At 32.3% G+C, this 20,085-nt stretch overlaps 1 protein-coding gene across 1 annotated transcript; it reads left to right on the forward strand.

Moving 5' to 3' along the window:
* Window positions 1-4,304: 4,304 nt before the first annotated feature.
* Window positions 4,305-6,810, forward strand: LOC137921917 (protein SERAC1). Its single transcript, XM_068764713.1, has one exon. It carries the CDS (start codon window positions 4,324-4,326, stop codon window positions 6,568-6,570), a length of 2,247 nt encoding a protein of 748 aa, XP_068620814.1. The 5' UTR covers window positions 4,305-4,323; the 3' UTR covers window positions 6,571-6,810.
* Window positions 6,811-20,085: the final 13,275 nt, after the last annotated feature.

Here is a 20,085-nt window from a genome sequence, read left to right on the forward strand (position 1 = left end):
TACATTATTTTCTTTGACTTAAGACCGTAAACATATCTATTATAAGAAATTATTACGTCATAGTTAGAGATAAAATATATTTGTAAGATTACTGTTTTTTTAATAAATTATCTTTATTTAACACCGTTTTTTTCTTGTAGCTGATGAAATATAATGGCATCTGTATATTATTGTAATCTTATTATCAGTTTTCTCTATTTTCCAGGACACTTAATTTGTCAGAGAATTTTTTACGGAAATTTTCAGCTCCTGCCCGACCAGTTTCGAAAAATATTTTACAATGAAATCTTATTATCCTTGTTAATATATTTTTAAAGTTACCTAATAGTATCTTAACACATTGATTCTCTCTGTCTATATAGAGAATGATAATCTTTGGTTTACATAGAGAAAACATATTTTCAAGGTTTACATACCGTCGAGTTTACACGTTATGGTAAAAATTATTAATTCTCTGCGTAAAAACATAAAAAAGAAATTTAAAGAACCAAAAAATTATGCTTGAAGGTGCTCTTTAAATAAGTACAAGCATTGTAATACACCGCTAATCATATACATTTAATGATTTTTGTTTGAGGACAATTTATTCTCTAGGGTATATTTTACAAAAATAGCAATATATATAAAACCAAATTAATGGAAACCTTGTTTGTCCAAAATCATAAGCTTTAGAAGATAATTTAGTGATTTAGTAAACCAAAAACGAATATGGTAAAGGAGAAAACGAAAATAAACAAGAATAGCACATATTTACATCTTAAAATTACAAATTAACAAATCCTGTGACTCTAAATTGGTATTAATTTAACGAGTGAAAACGAATCTGATACATTTATGAACGACAAGAAAATAATAATTAAACTCAAGAGCTAAATGTTAGTTAAAGGGTTAAATTATGTACAGAAACCGAAAATGCTGGTAAATCTGTTATTTAAAAAACTTTATTCGCTCTATAGATACGAAATCAGCCGTTTTCATCAAATTTTTAAAGAGAATTCTTCCCATACACAAAAATAAATAGGTTTTCTTGGCTTCGCACTAGTTTTATGCGTTAAAGTATACATTATCCGAGGGTCGAGGGTTAATTTGTCTTGCTTATGCAACATTTCATGTTTTGCTCAACAGACATATGACAGACATATATTTCACAACGTATGTGGAATATCTTCAAACAAATTGTGTTAAATGATGTGGTTTTAAATACTCACATATAGAACTGTCAACAATATTTAAGAAGCTTTATTGTTCGCCGTATTTGCTCAAAAAGGCATTAGAAAGTCGGGCTTAAACTAATGATATATTTATTGCTTGTAGAGTAAAAATGCACTTATTTATATAATATAAGTTTATTAGTACAATATGAGCTTTTTAACTTGTACAGTATCAGTAATGAAGTAATATTTATTCATATAAAAATATTCTTTACATAAAAATATTAGAGGCAGTATAAAATATAATATACATATTTGTGCAATTCGCCACACCATCTACATAATAAAACTCATATATTTTTTTTAAAATAAAGCTAATAGGAGTAAAAAAATTCCGTAATTTTTTTTACATATGAGCATTTTGACATTTACCCAATAATTGCGTTCCTAAGATTGTAAAATATCCATACGATCAAGCACAATAAAAAAAGTTTGTTTATAATAATTGTGAAAACTGTCGATAGATGTCGTTAATACATTTCATTAAGAAAAATTGATTTTCTATATTACTATTTAAAAAACAAATCAGATATGTTTTGGAAGAGGAAAGTATACATATTTTTAAATTGCTTTTGTACTATCGTATTAAATTATAAGCAAAGTATCATTAATATATGTATTTCTATGTGAAACGTTTAGTGTATAGTTGGCATGTAAACATGGCGGAAAGTGGTAATTTGAAATGTTGCTCGTTGTATAGTCGTGTCGATGTCAATATTTAACTTTGAAATATGTTGGAGATTATTATAATACGTACAATTAATAAAAAAGCCATCCATGTTTGAAAATTATATATATTTATAGGAATATATAAGATATATTTTTTCTACGAACTACCCAAAACCTACAGCACTACGTAGAACTTATTGAACTTAGAAAATATTTCATATATCATATAAATGTCAATTTAATTAATTAATAAAAGTTAAAGCCAAAATTAAGGGACGTAAAAGTGAGTATACAGCAATACTTTTTTCTAGTTTTTTACTATAACCAGCATAAACATGCGCAGACTTATCGCTTATACGGCCAATTAACATGGTTGTCCAAAGGCGCGTCAGACCCCGCCCTCTTTCGCGGGTGCATTCCAACCGAGGAGACCTATAGTCCCGGCACCCCCTTAGCCCATCGTAGCAAAGACCAGCCGCACCGGCAGCTGCGCCATCAACAGTCAAGCCTGTAGTATCCAATGTCACTCCAAAAGTCGCACCGCCCAGAGAACCCTCGGCTCTGGCCGCGACATACTACTATTTTAGGGAATTTGAAAAGATGAATTGGAAGGCCGCTGAGCTCTTAGGTCGCTTTGGTGAAGGCTTCATGGAGTGACTAAACTCAAGCAGACCTCGACCTAGGCTGACACTTGTCGATAATACTGTGTGTCTGTGAACGACGCGCGGATTAGCATGCGCAAAGCATGAGCTTGCTTATGTGAAGACGTGTCTGATTACAACGTTATGCACAATTTTCTCTCAATTACATTTTGCCTGCCATGTTTATTTTGATGATCTTCAAATTCTCAAGCACCACTGCATAAGATGGTGGAGGCTATAACTGGCATAAAATGTGATGTGGATAGCATTAGCGATTGGAGAAAGATCTATGGATTAACCGACAATCCATCTAAAACCCAGACCATTGTAATCGGCAGCAGTAGGAGCGGCTATAAAACAATTTGTTATTATAGTACAGTTAAACGTATTTGTTTTAATTCGAATTTCACCTGAAGCTCAATTCAAATTCATACAGCTTCGCCAGAATGACTCACATTCTTCATCTACTCTATAATGTTCTTTCAAATCAGCTCACTCTCTCTAATCTCAAATCAAAATCTTAATTTCTTCACGATAAATATAAGAAATCTTTGAGATCAGCAGAGGATCTGAAATTAAAATGCCGGCACAATTTTCTTCGTTTATGGCCCAATGTTTTACCACACAGTTCATTGGTGGAATTAGTTACTGCTGAGCATAAGACGTGCTAAATCACTGTCTATTTTTAAGAAAATGCTTAAGAAATATTTGCTAGACCAATAATTTGTGCTTTAATTCTAGTTTTTCTTTCTCTATTTATTCTTTCTGAGACAAGTGTGATCTAAGCCTGTTAGATGTTTTTATTTATTTTTATATTTTTAATTATGTATTATATCATATTTATTACAAGTATATAAGCTATATGTGTCTATATGAATGTATGATTCTTTGTTTATATGTATGTTTGATTTATATGTACGCGCTATTTATCCCTTTACTATTTTTATACTATGGTTTTCTGCCCATTGTACTTTTTTCTTTATTATAATAGTAAAGCACTTATATAGCTACGTGCGTGTATAGCATGTAGAATAAAGAATATTATCTAACGAACTCCTTACACTCGTCAAATAATGGCAACAGCGCCAATAAGCCACTTGTTATCACTGTACCTAATAAGACAACTTTATCATACAATAATTTCACCCCTACTTATGTTTTCGGCTGTAGTGATTGTGATGTATGAAATGTGAAAAGTCGAAAAATTCTTGCGCGCGGTGTTGCCAGAGTTATTGACGACGAACATAGTCAAATGCAATCTTGTACAAAGCAACTCTCTCCGACAGTATCCAGTTTTTACTCAAAAGCTGTGTATTAGGAGATCGCACGTTTTTGCTACTATAAAACAGGGATAATACTGTATTTAGAGCATCAGCTTTTTTATTCATGCTTCTGAAAGCAATGATGTGTATTTGACTTATTATCAATATTTTAATTCCTTTGAGTAAATAACTGGAATATTCTGAAGCATTAACAATTTCAATATTTTTTTTTGAAAATTTCTTGTTTCATATTTATATTTCTATATAATTAGTAAAAAAAATACGTAAAAAGGGTTTCTAATTCAATACAATCCAAAGTCATGTTTTAAAGATTAATGGAAATAGGCTGAGAACTTTCAAACAAAAAGTATAACGAATAATGGCGTATGTTCATAAGAGGATACATACTTCTGTTTCATTTAAATAAAGACATTAAGGCTGTATGATTATATCAGTGATGATTTCTATAGCTAAAAAAGGGACTGTCAACTGTCATTGCTTTTAATAATAAAATAATATGAACTCTTTGTTTGTAATAATATGAATGATAGAATTAAAGCTGTAATTAAGGTTTTAAAATTTACTTCATTTTGGGGAGGCGGTACTTTGCTTATAGCTTACCATATCAGACAGACATGTCGGCGTTTAGAAAAAATTATAGACCCCAGTGTACTTGACGCAGAAAAAAAATGTACACCGGAATATATTTACATTGATGATCCCCAATTTGCATTAAACATGGAACAGGCTAAAGAGACAGAACAGTCTGTAGGATTAGCGCGCATATGGAAAAGTTTAAGACACTCTTTAGCATGTAGACTTCTTTGGTTATGTCGTCATGGTAATCAAGAGCAACGAAATTTAGCACTGGACCATCTCGCTTCGTTCAAGAACAATAAAAAATGGGACTGTCTGAAGTTGGCCCAAGCTCTTGATATGAATACAGCAGTGTTACTTGCTCGAACTTATGGGTCTGATTTGCGATATTTTTTGCCACCACCAATCCATGTACGAAGAGCAGCCTTGACTTCAGAGCTTATGTCATTTAAATTTCGTGACATGATTTTTGCAGTTCAAAAAATCTGCCCTCATAGCTGTATTCAGTACTTTTTGTCCAAATATTTTGCTAATTTACAAGAACAGGCTATGGAATCTGACAATATACCTGCTAAGCCAGATAGTATTAGTGAAAGAGATTTGTGTATGATGTGTCTTGATGCATTATATCATCATGTAATTCTATTTCACTCTAATAACTATGATGAAGATAAATCATCTTCCACCCTAATCAACATGGGCCTTTTGCCACGCTTGGCTGAATTGTTATTAAGGTACAGAAATGATACAGATTTAGATCTATCCGTTTTAAAGATACTCACAGTGCTAAGCATACATACTTGTTTATTGAAAGATTTTTTCCAGAATGGTCTAATTGGAGAATTATGTAGATTAATAAAGTCTGAAGATGTTCGCTTAGCTAGTTCTGCTGCTGTGTGCCTTGCGAATCTTTCTGGAGAGAATTGTTTCAGGCCAGGTTTATATCTTCTTCATCCTTTGTACAGAACCAGAACAAAACTATCATGTGACACACTTTTAATACATGGATTAAGAGGTGGAGTCTTTGTTACTTGGAGACAAAGAGATCCTAAATTTGGTGAGCCCTTAGTGATTACAGATGTTGGAATATCAAATGTAAAAGGTCCCAATATTTGCATTGAAGACACTGTTGAAAATAATTACTTAGATATAGAACTGAAAGAAGTTTTGGAAGATTTGACTGAGTTAGATGAAGAATCTCTATTATCAAATGTTGAAGTTGTCTTACAAGACATACCAATTGATGCTAAGAGGGACCCTTCTGATGTAAATAAATTTATAGCAATGAGAAAAAGGACTGCTTTAATTGAGGAAAATGAAGACAATTGTACCTATACCCACTGCTGGCCAAAAGATTGGTTGCCAAAAGATTGTAATAATTTAAGAATACTGGGTGTTAATTACTGGAGTTCATTGTCTGAATGGTTAGAAGGATGTCCTTTACAGAGTGCAGATATTGCAACCAGAGCGACTGAATTAGCACCAGCTCTTATTGATGCTAAAGTAGGACAGAAAAACATTCCTATTATTTGGCTAGCTCATTCTATGGGGGGTCTCATAGTTAAACAACTTCTAATTGATGCTGCTGAAAGGCAAGATAATTTTAAAAACCTTTGTGAACAAACAAGAGCTGTTTTGTTTTACAGTACGCCACATCGGGGTAGTGCATTGGCTAACATGCCTCGGGCAGCTGCTGCCGTTCTGTGGCCATCCCATGATGTAAAACAACTTCAAGAAAACTCACCAATTCTATTGAAAATACAAAATGAATTTTTAAAAGTCGCAGATGTGTATGGATTTGAAACTATCAGCTTTGCTGAAACATTACCTACACTTGTGACCTCTTTTAAAGTACCTATGCACTTTGTTCAATCCCAGTCCGCTGACTTAGGAAGAGGTGTGTTTTATCAGCTGCCGCTGGATCATTTAACCATATGCAAGCCTGCAACTAGACAGTCCATTCTATACACGACAGTTCTTGATATAATTCAAAAAAACACAAATGCACAATGTGATCTAGCATATTCTAATGTGCTGGTGGACAAATTGCTTAATTTGTTTTGGTGGACTATGAGAAATAAAGCTAAGGAAGTTATTGATACTATAGATGAAAAACATAATAGCCACAACAAGTACAGATGGTTTGAGAAAATTTTGCTTGAAACTTTTATAGGCAGTTTTTCAGATTAATTCCAGGACAGGTAGTGACAATCAGTATTTATTTCTGAACTTGATGTGTTTGAAGTTGTTTGTAATATTTTTATTAGTTGGTGAATTTACAGAGAATTTTCATGTATTCCCATAATCAATCCTAGACAATAAATGATAAATGTATGTTAAATAACTTTCTGTTGGAAAAGTGTTGTGTGTGTATTCTTAATTCTTTAGAAAGTTATTTTTGTGTGACCTAGGACTTTGGAAGTAGTTTTTATGGATGTGATAAATTATTAACACCAAAAGACAAAGAGACCATTCTCACTTATTTAGATTTATTTATTTTTTGTGAATTTTCATTTAATGGTAAAGTTGTCTGAAACATGTATTATACATAACAAATCACTGTGTTGTTTGTGTTTTGCTGTTAATGTATTATTTTTATCTTACTCCAATTATATTTGAAGTAAATGCAGTTTTTTTTATTATTCCTGAAATAATTTTACGTGCAAAAGAATGTTGCAGGTACAAACTAATTCAGAAAATATTAAAAATTTTAATACTGGAAGATTAATAATAGCAAAGAGAAACTATATTAGCGTAATAGCTGTAATTGTTTCGAAAATACAATTCTCTAGTGTTGACATCTGTTATTTCCTTATATTAATTAAAATTTATCTTTCATCTTTAACATGTCTGTTTCCGCGAGATGGCGCTGTTGCAAATTATGGTAGCTAGTTAAATAAAAACTATCTAGATGGCTTATTCTGTTATTTTGTGTATTGAACATAGTAAATAATGTCGTTACTATAATATATTTTCAAAATTGACTATTAAAACATCTTTATAAAATAATCTGTTTTTATTCCTAAATGCAGAAAAAAAACTGTTTTAAGTATTTATTATATTGCTTTAAAAATTCATTTTTATTTTATTTAGCGCGCGCCTGCTCAACATAAAAGTCTAAAATAGTTTATGGTATGTTGTGCTTAAGTGCTTCAATATTGATCCAATAACTTTAATAATTCTGGGGACTATCAAAACCAGAAAGAAAATATCGAATAACAGGATAAATAAAATAAAAATCTGTGGCGAAGCGTCGTTTAAATTTTATTTAGTTTAATTTAGTTGTCATTTTAAACAATGCTAGCCACTATATTTGATGGGCTTCACGTTACATAGTATCAAAGAAATTAATAAACTGCGATGCACTTTAACAGAATAATTTACCTAAAATGATACGTGTTATTTCATATCTTTAAATCTATTATTGAAGCATTTATTAGGAAGATATTTCATATGGTCAATGAATTATTAAGATTGAGATAAAAAAAAAAAAAAAAAAAACGAGCTGACGATATTTACGTGATTTTAGATGTGCAAAGTACATTTACTTGCATGGATAACATGAGAAGAATTAACGTTTGCAAGTTTTTTTTTTTACAAAGTGGGAATAATAAAAATACCGTAGTCGTTTGCAATAATTTGATTTGCGCATGAAACGGTCGCTTGATGAACATTGAACGGAAAACTTTAAACCGCCTCCCACAAAGTGAATTATTTATTTAACATACTCCCAAGCTTACCTTTATTCAATTGAATCAATTAATAATTACTTGGAAACTTTGTAAAGCACTTGTTTGTCTAGTCATTCATACCACGATGTTTATCTCTACCATGTTCTCGCAACCATTATACAATTCTCCGGAATAGATATTTGTAATCAGATGAATGCTCAGCGTTTATTCCGTATCCGGTCTGTTTGTCATTTATGCAATAGACCGTTCGCGCAGCGATATCAACAAGAACTAAAAAAACCTGTCGGAATAAAATAAAAAGAAACTATTACTTGAGGTATTGTTTCCAATTATTACACTAGCATTCTACGATCGTCATAATAAAGAACATTATTACAGTTCTTTAAAAAGCGCAGACAAACGAAATTTTCCTAACGCGGGTAAATTAATTATATTAATGAATATTAAAAGAAATAGAAGTGAACTGAAAGCGTAATTCGAAATATGTATAATATCTACGTTGTGACCTTGGCTCATGAGTAGAGTTGGCTATTACAAGTTATTTAAACGCATCGTAGTTTGTAAAACCACTGTTTACTTTTTGTTAATATTTAATATTATTAAGCCTTTGTCCGCAACATTCTGGAAAAAATCATCATGTAGTTATGGACATGGTGTATATAACTTACCTTTGAGTACTGGGCCTTTTCTTGTATATAAAAATAAAAATACTTAACAGCATATCTAGAGCAATATACGAATATAAATCATTTACTAAACGACTCGCACGTATATTATGGCTTCTTATGTCTTGCGGCACTCATATTCCATAAAGAAATCACCTTCATATTACATGTGTCTTTACATTATGCACTGTGTAGGTATAAACGGATTAAGCAGTTTGCGAGGCGCGCCTTCCGGCGCCGTCCTTGGATTTAATAGTGTAGTAGTAATAAGATCAGAGATATCAATGTAATTTTTAATTTGATTTTTTTTTTACAAAAATCAACTCCTACATATACACATGCACATATTTTTGTGGTATGTACGTATAATTTAATATGAATAACGTATATTATAACTTTTAAGAAGATATATGCAAAGCTAATTTATCTTATGTTAAAGAAATAATAGAGGCTGAATGTTTGCAACAACAAAAAAAACAATCGTTCCAGTTCACCTCGATTCGGTTTTTTTTAGAATAACTTGCAGTAGCGGGAAAAAAATATCAATTATTTATCTAAATTCAGTTCTAATTAATCTTATTTTTCTGTGTTATTTTTAACGACTTGTCCAAAGCCGTTCTGTTGTGAATTTACTACAATTACCAGTCAATTTATGCTGAATGCATATTTTTGTAGAAAACAAAGGGCAATGGAGTTGGCTTTGCGTTGAAGACAGCTGGTAGATCAATACCGGGCTTTGCGGAATTGTTACCATGGTGATCACGTCTTTGTGGCCGTCTTTCAAGGAATTACTTAAGTTTAATCCAAATGAATCTTTAGCTTTTGATGTGTTATGATTTTTATTACAGATATTTGAATGTTTTTACCATTGTTTTGTTATATTAACTATTATTGTATTTTAATAATTCATAAAATTTTATTTCAAATTTGAGGTTATATGTAATTAATATAAATTGGTTATATTCTTTTCCTAATAACATATTTTAAATTACAGGTACTATAAATAGCTCAGTAGCCCAATTAATTAAACTTAAGATTATTTAACTTTATTTTCCCCTTGTCTTAAAGCATAGAGTCATATGTCATATATATATTGGCGTATTATTTCATTAAGTAATGAAGATAATATATAAATACTAGCTTAATATTGTAATGTTCGGAGGCTTACTTTTTTTTTATAGAAAACTTATCAGGTACATCATGAATTGTATGATTAAGTTTTTAACTCCTATCATGAATGTTTAATGGACACAACCAATTGTTCCAGTTGGGCTTACGTTTTCGTCTATTCCCTAGAGTTTAATCTTAATCTTTTCATCTATAGGGGTAGTCTTTTAAACATAAAACCTACTAATGTTATTTGGGCCCCGGTGTCAAGAAATAATTGATATTTATTTTCTATTACTTTCAGTGATTTTAATCCTATAAATAAAGATATTCGTGTATCAATTTATCTTAATTGGTCTGACGCTAACTTTAAATCCTCGGGTCGTTGGAGTTTTAAGAATTGTTATTCGTCGAATGTTCATTTTTATTGTTCCAATACATTGTATTATTTGTTCTAATAAATTGATTGCTTCGATTGGGTTTCGTATTTGTACTAGCAATTCGTTTGCTCTAGCAATCGCTAGCAAGTTATTACATGTTAGTACTTTTTGAATTTCTATGTACATGTTTAATTGTGGGTTAGTTTCTACACTGGAAAGCTAAATGACTAAATTTATTACAATTTAAGCATTTTTAATAGATGGGCTATAATTATGTTTCGAGTGCGATCTCAAGACGAGATTTAATTTCTTGTTCTTTAGAAATTGCGATTAAACTACGTCTTCGAATGTTGAAGGTTTTTGTGTATTTAATATTATATGTAATTGCGGCTGAAGACCACCTTTTAAAATATTTAAAGCTTGTTTTTCTTTAATAAATCCACATTTGCTTCAGAAGGTTCTTTAGTTAACTTTGGTTCTAATCATTTTATTAATTTTGACCGATGATCAAACTTTTGTCAGGAGACAAGAATTATAATATTTCAACAGCTCTTTGTCATCCTACTTCTGATACCAATTTACATAATTGATGTTCAGAGATCCGAAAGGGTTCTTGAAAATAATAACCGCACAGCGTCAATATTTATTACAAAGAAAGAACACTAAAGCGTAAAAGGTTAAACTACGACTAATTAGAGACTGGACTATTACTTATCTATAATGCTATCACGAACGGATTGCCTTTATTGAAGGATGCACAATTATTAATAGTTGCTTAAGTTAAACAACCCATTGGACTTTATTCTGGCAAACGATCATTTTTAACATGGATAACAGTGAGTACTTATGTCAATTCAACAGTATACAGACATAGTTTAGGTACAAAAATATTAGAAAATTACAATCTTATTAGACATATTAAAAAGCAAAGAGAAATAGGCAATTTCGTTGCCACGCGCCATCTAATAGATTATCAACGGCATATCCGCGCAAATACCCGCATGACCTTGAATCGAACACCGCCTTCAGTTGAGCACATAAATGCCCAGTAGCTCGCCTACGTTCATTGTACGAAACCAATAGTAATGAATATTAAATATTTCACTCTAATGCCATGCCATTAAGTCTCTATTTAACTAGCAAAAAAATTAATATGATATGATTAACAGATAAAACAGGAAGTTTAAATTCCTCCATACAAAGACCTCCGCTGAGCATGGTCGCCATAGTAAGTGCCCCATAACCCTGTGTTTAATTATGTGTTATAGAGGTGCATAAGCGCTTGGTACTTGAGCGGGTGACGTAATCTAATGATGTCAGAAGGCCGAGCCCGCTACTCCGCGCACTCTACCTACACCATATCGACCGCGTCGGTTAAAATTGTAAGCCTACACGGCTCTAACTTTAGGTCGGTGTGAATAACTTCCTTAACTTAATTACTTTCCATTCTAATGGCTGGTTCCTTAAGGTAATCTTTATGTAAAGGAGATTTCCACTAATGAACATCAACATTATATTTCTGGAACAATAAGACTTAAACACATAAAATTTGTAAGGGATATTCTTTTCGCCGAGTAAAATGTCAGCTAAGAACTGAGTTTATTTGCAAAAATGCTTATTTTCAAACTAAAACTCGTGTAGGTCTAAAACTTGACCAAAATGTGTTTTTGGGCATGCTAAAAATTATCAAGATTGTATTTTATGACAAAAACTTACAAAGGGCAGTGCGGGCCCCGCGAAGCGGGAAAGGGACGGCTAGTACTACATACAAGAGTCACAGTTCTGAAATGAACGTTATTTTTATTTTCTTTGTTGTTCACGCCAGGATATATTTAAATAATTTTATAAAATGAACAAGAAAGTATACTTAAAGAATTATTCTTAAACATAATATATGTTTAAGAATAATTCTTAAAAATACCGATACGGTTTAATGCGCTAGGATATGTTTTAAGTTATAAGATTACGAGAAGTTTAACAATATTATCCTGTAATAAAGTTGATTTATTAATTAAATTTGACATAAAAAATATATATTTGTTTTTATAACGTTCTGGGAATGACGTTCGATAGATTAAACGTATATTTGTAATTTTACATAATTAAATATAGTAGTAAAAATGATAATTTATATATTACATAGCCTATTTGTTTATTTATTACTGGTTATTATACAATTTTGACAAAGTATTAATTGATTTTGACATTGCACAATATACCTAGGTTTTTGCCATGTTTACAACGTTAAAATTTGAATGTCACTCAGAATTACCTCAAACAAACACCAATCGTTTTACCGTATTGAAGCTAATGAAATAAACTTCTTATTAGATTACAAAATTTAAGAATTGTGTGTGATTAAGCGATCTAGTAATAATTTTATATATCGATGGCTACCTAGGATAAGACCGCAAAAGCCATAGTGAACATTTTCCCCCCATATCTACGGACCCGAATAGTCGTAGTGCAATTCTTTCATAAATTTAACATGAAAACTCATCGCCATGAAATGTTAGTACTTGTAGAATTATCAAAACGTTTTATTACTAATGGTAATCATGATTTTGTTCCCCAATAAACAGTGTGGTACATGTATTTTAGCGCATTAACGAGTACATTTTTCAAGAAGATTTATTAATTCACGCAATATCAATTCAATGTTGTTACTATATTCACCGTACATCAATTAGTCCAAAGTGCGAGGGATTTCATACTCTTTATCTGAATAAAACATGAATGGACGGCGACAATATTCTCTATTTACCTTTTCAAAGTATTTCTTCTCTTTGGCCGTTTATATTCATTGCGGAAGGTTGCGCCTTTCCTGGAAAGCCTTGTTTGAGGATTCCACGTATTGCGTAGTATCTCTATGGGCTGCTTTTCGGAGTGCATTCGTTATCGTTACGCCCGTCACCATCCGTACCACCATCCATAGGGTTGATGATCACCCTCTTGGTGCGTTCCTTCTAAGGTATTTTATGAATATTAGAATGCTTGTCACCATTTAGGTCATTCCGGAAAAAAATACACATAGTTTGATATACTAGCATATTTTGTACTCTCTGTATTTTAGAAACTGATTCAAGGATTTCACTAAATCTGTTTTTGTTAAGTTGTATTTTCACTATTACGGTTTTGTTCCATTAACTCATTTAAATGGTTTAAATCGGGAAATAGATTAGACTTTTCGATCATAACGAGGTTAACAGCTGGACATAGACCTTCACATAGATTTAAGATAAGACCAATTGGAAGCGGCATGCATTCATTGTGTGTTGTTGTGGGATCTGCGGTCAATAGCTATTTTAGCGACCGAACGATGGTACGCGGGAGCAGTGTGTGCCAGAGAGACCACCAAGGGCTGTGTACAGGGTACCGTCGGCGGCCCAACGTTCTGGACCCTGCTTATCAACACCTTTCTTGGAGGAGGAGGTAAAGATCGGGACCCACTGCCAGGGGTTCGCAGATGACGTTGTATTGGTCTTCTCGGGGCAGAAGGCTAATAATAGGCCAAGTAAGGCCAACGAGGTTCGATAGAAACAAAAGTAAGGACTAAAACAAAGAGTCGGGTCAACTATATTTATTTAATAAATAAATAAAAAGTAAAATTGCAATTAAAATTTGTTAATTAAAAATTGTTTCATTGTCTTGCAAAATAAAAAAAGAATGTAGAAGAGGGAAATAAGGTGATTAGCGAAAGAAGATCAAAATGCGATGAATAAAAGAAATTGAGTTATAAAGAAAATGAAAAAGAAATTGTGAAGAATGAAGGGAGAAAGATAAAACAAAAATATAAATACTTAAAAATTATTTAGTCTCATGCCTCACACAAAGCAAGCGGAACGGGAGGCCCCCACAAACGGTGTCGTTAAAAAAACACCTTGCGGGAAATTAAGGTCGGGTAAAGAAATAGGCTAATATAACTTATATAGAAAGAAGACCTATTCAGATTTTAATAATTTCAATAAATTCTTTTAAAGAAAATTCTAATGAAAATTGTAAAAGAAAATGTAACCGAGGATATAAAATAAAATGTATAAAAAAAATAATGTTGTAATGATATGTATATAAAAGCAATAATGATATGAAAGAATATGTGAAGGAAGGAAGTAGATAGAATGCCAGACATAGTGACGATCGAAAGAAGAAAAATAAATCAGACTATATGTCTGGTACATAAGTCCAAAAAAATGACAGAGAACGAGAGGTCCCCAAAAACGAGTGCCATTAAAAAAAATGATAATTTGCGGGTCAATGCTTGCTGCTCCGTGGTCTCCACTCTAGAACCTTGAGGCTTCAATAAATATCTGTTAATCGATAAGAAATAATCATTTGGATTCACTTTTATAGCATTATCCCAAACGATAATTGGTCGCTTATAGGAAGTCAATCGCCTTTTATATTTGGATTTTAGAAAGCGTAACATTAGAATTAGGTTACCGCTGTTACAAACAGAATTAAGATTGACCAAAGTTTTAAAGTCGTCTACGCTGTCGCTTTATCGTTAATTAAAGAAATTGGAGACTTATCTACCAGTAACAAGGAAATCCCTCTTAACCTCTAACGGAGACACGAGTCTTTTATCGTATCAGGACACGACTGGTCTAAGTTTGCATGTAGTTGGCATCCAGGTAAACATTTCTTGCTTGTATATTATGTAATAATATCAGTATGCTAAATACCTTCTGTGTCTTCTTCTGTTTGTTAAAGTACAGAAGGCGCGCATAACCAAATGTAACAAGGAGGTGAAAGAAGATTTTTTTTTGTGTATCAACACATAATCGAATATATGTAAAGAAGGACGCTCTTTTACCTGTTATGTTATCCCGTTTTTGTTATTTCTTCTGTTAAGATATGTATTAGACAACTTTCTGTAAGAATTTTTTCTAGACAAATTTATTTGATACAGTTACATTTTCCTCGTCGCTTTGTTTTTTAGACATATATTCTGATATTTATGTCGTCTGAACTATTAAAATGTCTATATATAATTATATGACGGCGTAACAGCTTTGTAAAATCGCTCGTTTGTTTTAAAAATATTGTTGGAAATGCACATATCGGGTATATAATAAACGGCCAAAATGTTTGGACCTCTCAAGACATTGTTTTACTGAAAGCCAAATATAAATTTATTTATCGAAGCTGTGATACACAGGAAGCTTGCTGTAATTCCCAAAATGTTGTTACTATTGTTAGCGCAGAATAGGATGTCCAACCAACGTAAGAATCTGGATGTACGCCGCTTCAAACCTATCATTAGAAATCTGTGGGGGAGCTCTATGTCCACCCATGGATATACTACGGGTGAAATGACGACGATGATGTTTCCTGGGGAAAGGTTATATTTTCCACGTAATCAAATCTTTTATAACGTTTTCTGTGTCTCAAAAATAAGAAAAAAGAAATTGTTCGAAACGGGAAGCCGTTCTTGAGTTTCGCGCTTAGCAAAACATTTGCCGGTTCATTTTTATAGATATAGATAAAAACGTCACAACGACGAAAGGTTAATGACATCTAATAAAAGCAAGGTTTTCAAATGTTTACCGTTATCCTCATCATCTTTAAAACATGATAATATCGCAAACTGGTTACATAAAAGATTACGCAAATTATATAGATGCAAAAACATGGAATTACAATGAGGCAGGTTTGAAACCATGATAATTTTTATGTCACTGCTTAATAGCTGTTAGCTATTATATTCTGGACGTAGAGCGCTGCCAATTGGAAATCAGTGGAGTATATCATGTTTGTATGAATAAAATTTGGAGAGAGGATTCTTTTTATACAGATAATAAATACTGCTTCGGGCCTGTTATCGATTGTGCTCGCTCCGAGTATTGATTTTAAATTCTCCTGGCCTACTTTTTGCTTTGCAACTGGGTACGGCTTGTGATATCAATTACCACTCGTATATTGGGATTTCGTTTCACAGGTTTTATGACATTCATTTTTGTTGTGAATTTCATATATTTTATGTCTAGAACAAAACAAATTTAGTGGGATACATTATAGCTTATATTTATGTATGTGTTGTATTAATCTGAAAAAGAAATATGTTCAAAGAAACTAAAATTATTTCCAAAATTAATAATATCTGTTATTATATTGCTACATATATTGTTCACAAATTTGCTCTTACAAAAATATGAGCAATAAAGATGCATACAAATGCTTCAATTTATTAGTGTTTTGAACTCTAATTTCACTAATAATTTTTAACGTTTGTATATAATATTGCTAACCTATTATAAGAAAGCTTAAATAATAAATAAGTTTCAATAAATAACTCGTAAATAATAATTCTGAAAACTAAAGAGTCGTATTTTTGATAGTATTAAGTTAAAAAATTACATTTACAAAACTCTTATTAAATTTAATAGTCAATTTGCTCTGTATAAAATTCCTCATAGATTTCCGGGACGGGTCTGATGATGCCCTGGGTGCACACGAAATTGTCTCTTTTGTAATGCAAAGAAAGCGAATTATACAAAAATACTATGCGCTCCTTTATTAAGAGCAATAAAAGAATGTATACTATAATTATTAGTAAGCAACTGCTTCTTGGTTACGATTATGATAATGCTATCTTTTTAGGATTTCAGTTCAGCAAAATCTTCTATTATGTCGTCATAGTCAACTTTATCATTTTCTACGCACATATGAGATAAATTATTTAGAAATGATTTTCAAGTATGATTTTTTTTTTTTGGAAAAAAAAAGTGTAACGTACCCTATACAAAATTTTTTCGAATAAATGTGGGACAAATTGTCAGTCCTTCGAGGCTCTCTGAGAGTGGGGGTTCTGGGCTAAGGCCCCGTGTGCACTTATGGAAAAGACGGCACTGGTTGGAAGCAGCTTGCATCGAGCGTCTACCGACGACTTTGAAAAGGTCTTCTTTTAGTAATCTTAAAAATGTTTTTACTTAAAAACCTTGTAATTAATTTAAGTCTCTTTGTTATTTAATGCGCGCGTCGAAATATTAATTACAAATCTCATTAAGAACAAGGATATTACGTGTGAAGACGCAAAGCATCTGCGCAATAGGGATCATACATACCGTGAAATTGATAAACGTGGCTGATTGCCTAAGTGACTGGCAGACGTGCACTGATGTACACGATGAAATCTAGAGCATTTCAATCAGGCCCCATTTATTGTTCAACAGTCAACTCGATAGAGCAACACAAATTCTACGTTGAATCTTATTACACGGCAATAAAACACAAATTTGTTGGCTTATCATCTATGTCCTGAATAAAGTATGATCAGAAACGAAGTGGACGGTGGTATCTACTAACCCACTTGTCGGATATTGCAAAAGTTACTTACAGAGAAATACTGCAACGGAGAGTTGCGATGGAGAAATTTTAAATCAAAATACGATATTAGCATACATATTTTTCGATATAACCGAATTTAAATTCTCTAATTTAACTTTTCTAATTTATCAATATTTTAAGAAATAATTAAAAAAAACTCTATCATGTAATTAGAAAAGTAAAACCTTTTTTTTATTAATTGCGTAGTATAGGAAGTACTACTTGTCTTTCTGTGTTAATTTTTTACATCGTTTGAAAAAAATGTAATAAATATACAAAGTACATGATGCAAATATTTTTCCACTATTACAACTTTTTATAGAGCTTAAGCAACTTTAATCTGTGGTAAGCAAGTTTCAAATGATTTGGGCGTCCATTAATAATATATCATTCGCCACATTAGGATAAAAAGTTTCATATATATTATATATGTTTTACGAGAATGTACGGCATGTTACACGTTAACTAATGTTTGTTATTTGTAGAAAACAGTAGTTAATTTTTATATAAGGTTGTCTCGTAAGTTACTTCTCTTTTTTGATGCAAAATACACGATATTATTGGTTCAAGATAGATTTATTATGTTGTACACGAACCGTTCTGTTCTATGACCTTCCATCTCTCTCTAAGCCTCATTATGCCCTCTTTCCAAAACAGTTGAAGCTTAAATGTAAAATACAAGTCTATGTGCATTTTTATTTCGCTTATGAATTTGAAAGTTTTACCACGTAGCGACCACGATTTTTAAAAGAAAAGGAATAAGGAGTAATCGGATGAAGTAAGGTTTAGGGGTTATGGAGGATGAGGTAGTATGTCCCAATCAAACGGCAAACGCAACATGCGGTCTTGCGTTGTCGTGATGGAAAACGGCCGTTTTTCTGCTATGGAAGCTTTCAGATGATCCAGTTGATTGCATTATTTGTCAGGATTGAACGTGTTACCTTGAAGAAGGACCTCATAGTATGCTACACCTTTCCAGTCAGATGACTCGCTTCGGATGACGGATTAACGGCAGTTGAAAATTATTTTTACTATTTTTCTTGGACCAAGTGCGATTTCGATGCACATATGTTTATAAAATCCAAGTCTCGTCTTCAGTGACAAGCCTTTTTAAGATAGGATCTCGTCCATGTTGCTGGAAAAACAAATCGCACGTGCCGACGCAGTTCATAAGGCCGGTCTCCGTCAATGGGTGTCGAACCAAAACTTCATATCGATTCCCATATCCTATCTTGATTTAATGCTTATATACTGTTTTCTTGAGAATATTAGTTGAATCCACTTCTTCACGCACACTATATCGTGGATCTTCAGTGAGCATAGTCTTGATAACGTCCGTATCTGTCGTTGCTGGGCGGCCGCTTTGGTCTTCATCTTTCAACTCGAAATTGCCAGCTCTATAGATACAATAGCGGAAGATTGTGGTTGTACCATTCCCGTAAGCGGTGAAAATCACATTTACAGTATCCTTTGCACTACTGCCTTTTTAAAGCAATGAACCATAACATACTGAAAATGCATCTTTTAGTTCTCCATATTGAACGGTGCAGAACATATTTTAAAAGAGATTTGTTACCAACGAAACGTACTTCCGGAGAGCTCTAGAATGACTGAAAATAATGCCATGGAAGGCTAAGATAGAACCCTGGACGTTTATATAAACACAGCCTCACAGATAGTCACTCATAACGTGGCGCGGAAGAAACTCATGGGACAATCTATGTAGTTACAAAAACTCCGGTATTTAGTTTTTAATTGAAATTGTAATAATTAAGTACTTGTGTTAGTTCGTGAAAACGAATAAAATGAATACTGTTGCCACGGCTCTGAGTATATTTAATTTTATATTCCGCGCTATGTCTAAATGAACTTTTTTCATTACCGTCAAAAAGACAAGTTGCATTATTAAAAATAAAGTCACAAAATGAATTTATCAGATTGATGTAGAAGTAGATGTTTTTTTATTATTACAGTTATACTACTGAATATCCAAAACAAGCTTTCTACCATCTGCCTGCAACGAGTAATTTTTCGACTACAAATCCTCGAAAAAATTATGGTGGCTGAGAAACTTGATGGTACAAGTCAAACAGGTCATATACTCAATGGTAGGTCGGATCTAATCCGTTCTACTCATGACATCCATCTTCAAAGACCAAGTTTACTCAGTGTTCAGAGGAGCACGATCTTCAGCAAAGTTGACAGCGATGCGGAAAGGAGGATACCACTTTTCAAGTTGAAATTTTGAAAGCCAATTATTCTGAACATTATATCTCGAACTACTTTATAATATATTTTTAAATTTTAATTTAAAAAAAACTGCGGTATGACACAATCAGTGGAACTTTATTGTAATGTTAATATTAACCATATAAGTATTTGAAAGGAAATTTCAATATGGATTAGATCTTTCCTAGAATTAAATGGTCCTTAACGTTATGGACTGTATTCGGGTTGACTTCTTAATTGTCCGTCTGTGTCTGGCAAAAACATAACAATTTAAATTTTCTAAAACCTTACTTTTTTCTATGATAG

This window comes from Battus philenor, unplaced genomic scaffold (genome assembly GCF_028537555.1).
Source record: "Battus philenor isolate CCGP_79_NKW_IND1 unplaced genomic scaffold, ilBatPhil1.0.hap1 SCAF_1, whole genome shotgun sequence".
NCBI classification, from domain to species: Eukaryota; Metazoa; Arthropoda; class Insecta; order Lepidoptera; family Papilionidae; genus Battus; species Battus philenor.

What these genes read in the sequence shown, in the direction of transcription:
- LOC137921917 (XM_068764713.1), top strand. Translation starts at nt 4,324, where the DNA reads ATGAATGATAGAATTAAAGCTGTAATTAAGGTTTTAAAATTTACTTCA.